At 38.2% G+C, this 6,630-nt stretch overlaps 1 protein-coding gene across 1 annotated transcript; it reads left to right on the top strand.

The window, feature by feature from the left end:
- The first annotated feature begins 873 nt into the window (after nt 1-873).
- On the top strand, nt 874-2,238 carry LOC108968737. Its single transcript, XM_018932941.1, has one exon. The coding sequence runs from the start codon at nt 874-876 to the stop codon at nt 2,236-2,238; it is 1,365 nt and encodes a 454-aa protein (XP_018788486.1).
- The last annotated feature ends 4,392 nt before the right edge of the window (nt 2,239-6,630 follow it).

The following is a 6,630-nucleotide window of genomic DNA, read 5'->3' as shown; positions in this document are numbered from 1 at the left end:
TATCTGTCTCCTAGCATTTACATCTTATTATGTTTTATATAAAAATATATATTATATATATTCATAAGTTTCTAGGTAATCATTTATTTTTCACAGTGGACTAAAGTTCAACCAACCGTCTTTAGGTTATAAAAACAAGACCATGTAAATATGTTTAGTCCGGACGGCACCATGGTACGGAGCTCACTAACGTTATGCAAAATACCGGAAAACCCAATTGCAAGAGCATGTCTGGCGACGCATTCAGGGCGCAACAAACCGGATTTTTGTATGTGGCGCAAGGACATGGAATAGATTACTATAAAAAGTACCACAGTTCTAAATGCGCAGAATATACGTAAAAAACTACGTCTGGCAAAGCAGACAAGTTTGAAAAAGCATACTCACTGAACTAAGTGGGTAGTAAGTGGTTTAGTTGTAATTTTGTTGGTGTAAATGGGTTAACTGCGAGTCGATAAACGACAAGCGCGAAAAGACAGACTAAAATTCACAAAAACTTACATTGTGTAAGGTTGTAAAATAAGGAATAAAACGAATATAATTGAAGTTTTTTAGTTCGAGTTAAATGTAGACCGGCGCAGCAGCCATGCTTGTGCTTTTAGTTTGAGCAAATATGGTTGGTATTTTAATAAATGCGGTAAGTTGGTAAGTTAGTAGCAAAGATACTATTAGTGTGACTGTATTAAGCCAATAATTACAACAAATATAACTTACGAAATAAGACACAATTTCGACAGAAAAATATTGAATGTGGTTTTCTTGGTAGACACGCCAACTTTGTTGGACCAAAGCTGCCACAATGTAGTCTTCAGCACTCTTAAGCGTTTGCATCACACCGAAGTGCTCTTTCACTGGCCACGCGAATTCCCGCCAATGGCAGATGTATGGTTGGAACTCTTCACGCTTTATTGGCAGCATGGCTTTCACAATTTACTGGTAGTGGATGTTCGAGCTCAACTACTCAGTCTGGAACCATTTCCACAACTGCGCGTGGTTAACACTACTTTAAAGACATATCTGTATCAACGTAACAACATGTGGCATGATTTGAAAAGTCACCGCCTACGCATCTCTTATATGGATGATCCACCAAATGCGCTCATCTTTCGACACCCGGAAACCGGAGAGTGGCAGTTCGACGGCATTTCGTCTCAGATATTTTCGGCATTTGCGCAACGTCACAATCTTACGATCGAGCCTTGGATTGCACAAAACTACAGCGACGCTAATAAAGATCTTATTTGCAGGGAACGACTACACGAGCGCCTTGTGGATGCTTGTAGTGATGGGACATCGTTCAGAGTAGAAAACGTAACGAGCGCGCCTATAGCATTACTTAACTTTTATTTAGTAGTACGTTCCGCGCCACCACTCTCCAAGCTATACTATTTTCAAGTGCCCTTTCAACCGGCAGCTTGGCAAGCCATCGGTGCCAGCATCTGTTTGGTAATAGTTGTTACAGCGCTCTTGACACGACTGCAGGACGGCGGCTGGCACTTCGGTCGACTGGGCTTGGATGTGTGGGCTAGCTTTCTATATTTAGGGTTTGATCTGTATCCAATGCAAACACGATCGATGCGAACGTTGATGTTTTTAACGCTCTTCGTTGGCGGGTTCATGCTCTGCAGTTTCTATCTTGGCTATCTGTCGAGCATACTCGGCAAGAGTGTTTATGAGCCGCAAATAAGGACGCTGCAAGATTTTGAACGCAGCAACATAACTCTAATGTTAAATGAAATTCAGTATATGACTTTAAAAAGGTATGGCGCAGCCTCGATTGTCATCGATCGTTCGCACATTGCCCGCTGGGAAGAACTTCTAAAGAATCGCAACACTTTCGACACTCGCTACGCTTACCTGTTCCCAGATACAAGCTATGAGTTACTTGCATATCAACAAAAATTTTTGCAATATCCAATCATGCAGAAATTGGACGAACCAATACTCAAAGTACTGTTAGCACATGCCTTCAAGGAGGGTTGGCCACTTGAGGAGCTATTCAACAAACATTCTCTAGATATGTTCGACACCGGCATGTATCTACGGCACCTTGCAGAAGGGAACTATAAATCCATGCGTTTGGGTCATGTGAATTATGCAAAAATAGAACGTCCCAGTGTCGCACCTTTGGGGCTGGAATATATTGCTATGCCAGCGCTGATTTTGGGATTTGGTTGTACTTTGGGCTTTATTACGCTGAATTACTGTTTTATAGATGAAGCAGATTCGAGTAAATAGAGCTAAAAATCACGAACACATACTGCTTAAATGCTTATCAAATAACAGTATTTTGTCAAAATATATACAATTTCTTTAACATATGTAAAGAATCTTGGCTTGCCAGTCAGTCATTGAAATCTTATTTATGAATTTTGAAATCCTGAAAACTTTTCTATTTTATATCGCATTGAGTTTATTACAAATGTATGTACTTTGGAGTGATTCAAAAAAGTTTTTTTTTTTTTTTTCATTTGGTACTCTGAAAAATAGGTTTCTAGACACCTCTAAGGAAGCCTCTCCAAGAGTGAGCTCTTAATTGTAACGGGAAGGTATTCTACTTACAGTTTTCTATTTTTTTCTTATTATCAGATAGAAAAATTTATATCTTGCTTCCAACCACTTCAAAAAATATTTTGTTCATTAGATTTTGTAGGAATTTTAATGCTTTACAAAAATGGTCTAACACGATTTTTTCGTTTAAAAGATATCAACAGTTGAAGTTTCATTATTTTTGGGAAAATTTTTTATTTCTTATTTTATAACTCAATGAAAAAAAATCATTATGAATGAAACTCATATGTATTTGGAGAGGTTTTCTTAGAGGTATCTAGGAACCTATTTCTCATAGTACAAAACGAAAAAAAAAATTTTCGTTTTGAATCACTCTAATATAACATATAGGCATACATATCTATACGCGACCTGAACAATTTCGGCGGAGATTGCAGCGCTCCTCTTTATTTTAATAGGCCTGTTTGTATGGCAGCTAAGTGCGTTTTGCGTCTGATATCGCCGATTCCGACCAATAAGCTTAGATAGAAAAGGACGTGAGCAAAATTTCACATCGATATCACAAAAACTTAAGGGCTAATATGTGTACATATGTATAGACCTAAGGGCTACAAGTATTCAGGTAGGCACTAATTGTTGTGAACGATTTTTATAAAGCTTAAAAGCATGTGTCTTCAATGATTGGTTTACATGCTAGAATAAAATGTTTTTGAAGATAACTGAAAACATAAAAAAATCTTAAAATTTATTTTAAAGAATTCTGCTTAACTAGGTTTAAAAACTATCCAGTTTATCAATAACTCAATTTTCTGCGTTAGTTAGTTTGCTTGCAGGAGAAACGAAATTCTTTATAAAAATAATATGCAAAATACTGAAAGTTGGTTTCATGTTTTTAAAGAGTGCTTTTTTATATAGGTGAAGAAGTCTGTTTATTGGTGCTGTTGAAGACGTCCGTGATTAGCTTAGCAGAGCTGGTGGCAGAAAGTGGCCAGATGGGCTCATAAAACTACTCACAATCACACCGGTACATAGTTGAAATGTTATAAGTTGAAGCTATAAAATCCCCCGTAGGTGAAAGGGCATCAGACAAACCAAGCAATTGAAATTATATAATGCTTAGATCCTTCCCCTGTTTTGTACGCTGTGTTTGAAGCCCGCCACTTAAAAAAACCTCAATGAAAAGAAGTACGGGATGGGGTAGATACTGCAGAATGGGGTAGATACCGAGAGTTGAAGAAAGAAACGAGACGAACAAAAAAGAAAGAGTCCGAAATGCGAAATCTAGTGACTGATGCCAAGAGCGTACTGAAATTATGGAGGTAACACTTCTCCAGCCTGCTGAATGGGATGACGGTGAGGATAAAGCAGACGTTCATCGTCCCATTGCTCATGGTTGAGCAGAAGTTCGAATAGCAATTAATTAAGAACAACAAATCGGCGGGGGCCGATGGATTGCCGGCCGAGCTATTCAAACACGGCGATAAAGAACTGGAAAGGAGCAAGCATCAGCATCTTTGTAAAATATGGTGGGACGAAGGTATGCCCAATGAATGGAATTTAAGTGTACTCTTGCCAATCCAAATAAAGGGAAACCTCACAAGCTGCGACAACTACCGTGAGATAAGCCTCCTTCACATCGCGTATAAGGTTCTATCGAGCGTATTGTGTGAAAGATTAAAACCCACAGTCAACAATCTGCTGGGACCTTACCAGTGTAGCTTTAGACTTGGAAAATCAACAACCGACCAACTATTCCACATGCGCCAAGTCTTGGAAAAGAGAATCGACATACGCCGCCTCTTCGCCGATTTCAAAGCTGGTTTTTGACTGCACGAAAATGAGTTGCCTTTTATTCCACTATATCAAATTCGGTATCCCCACAAAACTAATATGGGTGCCGTTAACCAATACCAAAAGCTTCATCAGGATCGAGAAGGACCTCTGCGTGCCGCTCGATACCAAACGAGGTTTCAAAAAAGGTGACTCCCTATCGCGCGACTTCTTTAATCTTCTGCTAGAGAAAATAATTTTAGCTGCAGAGGTGAACACAGACATCAGAGGTACGCCGATGATATTGATATCATTGGTCTCCACAAACGCGTCTTTAGTTCAGCTTTCGCCAGACTGGATAAGGAAACGAAGCAAATATATCTGGTAGCGAAGGAGGGCAAGACGAAATATCTCCTGTCATCAAACAAGTAAACAGTCGTCGCACTCGCGACTTGGCTCCCACGCCACTGTTGACGTTAACAAATCAAAATTTCGAAGGCTTTTAAGTGATTTTTTAAGTGATTTAAGTCTATCTGGAAGCCAGCATTAACACGTTTTGTTGCGCTGGAGTTCGAGTCTGACGTTGTTGGTGGTGTTAATGCTGGTTCCATGATGGACGACTTCAAAATTATGGCTGTCAACATAAGTTTAGATGTAGATTATATATAATATATATTTCGTCTTGCCCTCGTTTACTACCATAAATATTTGCTTAGCTTCTTTGTCCAATTTCGAGAAAGTTGGACATCAGACGGGTAATTGCTATTGGAACTTCTTCACGGTCGGGAACGTCTGCTCTATCGTCAACAATTTTGGAATTGGCTACACCATCTCCTGGTGTTAAGCTTTCACTGCAATTAAACAGTTATCGGTATGCCCTGGGCATCAATCACTAAACCACCTCTGGGAGTTCTACAAGAGTAGTTAGTAGTTAGTCGGCTTAGCTTAGTCGGAGAGCCTGTCAATGAAGCCATCTAAACACGTCATTCACAATACCATAAACATTTGGGAAAATCATTAAATCTCGGTACAGTAACAACTGACTCTGCCGCTGTCACATATAAAAGTACATAAATATGTAAGGCAGAAAAAGGAAATAAAATCAATCCGTCACAATTACAATTTCGGGGAATTATATGGAATATCAAATATCCTCAACAATATAAAACCCAAGGAGAAAGAACTCACGGCAAAATGAATTATTTTTGGCGTTTTCAGTAATATTTTTATAAAACCGTTCTACTTGTAGTGCACTTATACAATTATAAAATTTAGTGGCATAGCTGATCTCTGTCCCATTTCGTACTTTTACTTTCACACATTTTGCTTCATTACGGTCTCTTTATAACCGAAAGAGTTTACACTCTGTTCATTTTCATGTACTAACAATAAATTTGGCCGCATATTTTCTGTTGGGCAGCCTCCGAAGTGAGTGCTAATCACTAATTTGTGTGAAAATGTCCAGTTATTGCTCATCGGATGGTCTTTAACATTCTCTTTATGTTCACCATGCCTATCACCAACATTGGCCTTATGCTGTTTGGTTGTTAATTAGTTCAATTATTTGCCTGTTTTCCGGTCTCGTGGTTTCACTCCCAAATTCAATAACTCATTACTTCATTAAGGGAAAGGAAAATTCATTTCGCTAATTTTCACTCATTCACCACTCGATTGTCTCTAATTATGGCAGGCCATCTTTCTAATTTGATGTGAAGTCAGAGACTATAATTTTTATTTTTAAGTTCGTTTTCTGTTAACCTTTTTTTTTACTAAAATGAAAGACTTTTACTTTGCATGGAAAATCACTTGAAAAACTTTGCCTTACAAGTTCTCTTTTGTTCAGAAAATGGTCTAAAGCCAAAATGGCTTCATTAATTAACTCAAAGTCAACAAAGATTCACAAAGCTGATTTTGATTAAATTTATTTTCAAGGAAAATCAATGGAAATTCTTCAAATTGTTAGAAATAATATAATTAAGCATTGATTGCATAATAAATTTTAACCTAGTATTTTTATTGAGAGTGAATTTGGTTCTTAAATATAGTTGTTCAAGAAGTATGTGTGACAAGGTGAGCAAGAGCTCATAAAGCCATTTAAGGAGTTCAGGATAGGTATAAGTGAGAGAAGGCCACACTGTCTTTTTAGTTTTTGCGATATAGAGAGACATTGGAACATGATTTAATACTATCTAACGGACGTATCATAGCCGTCGAGATCGTTGAACTATAACGATAGTTAGGTTAGGTTAGGTTTGATGGCTAATTCAGAGTCGCGCCAGTCGTTTCTTCTTTTCGCTACGTGGCGACAATTAGATATTCCAAGTGAAGCCAGGTCCTTCTCCACTTGGT

The sequence above is a fragment of the Bactrocera latifrons genome, unplaced genomic scaffold (genome assembly GCF_001853355.1).
Source record: "Bactrocera latifrons isolate USDA-ARS-PBARC rearing strain unplaced genomic scaffold, ASM185335v1 scaffold_228, whole genome shotgun sequence".
In the NCBI taxonomy this organism is placed as follows: Eukaryota; Metazoa; Arthropoda; class Insecta; order Diptera; family Tephritidae; genus Bactrocera; species Bactrocera latifrons.
The sequence above is the reverse complement of the archived record's forward strand: the minus strand, read 5'-3'. Positions and strand labels throughout refer to the sequence as shown.

Bases quoted from the DNA above. Each gene is read 5' to 3' on its own strand.
- LOC108968737 (XM_018932941.1), top strand. From the start codon at position 874: ATGGCAGATGTATGGTTGGAACTCTTCACGCTTTATTGGCAGCATGGC.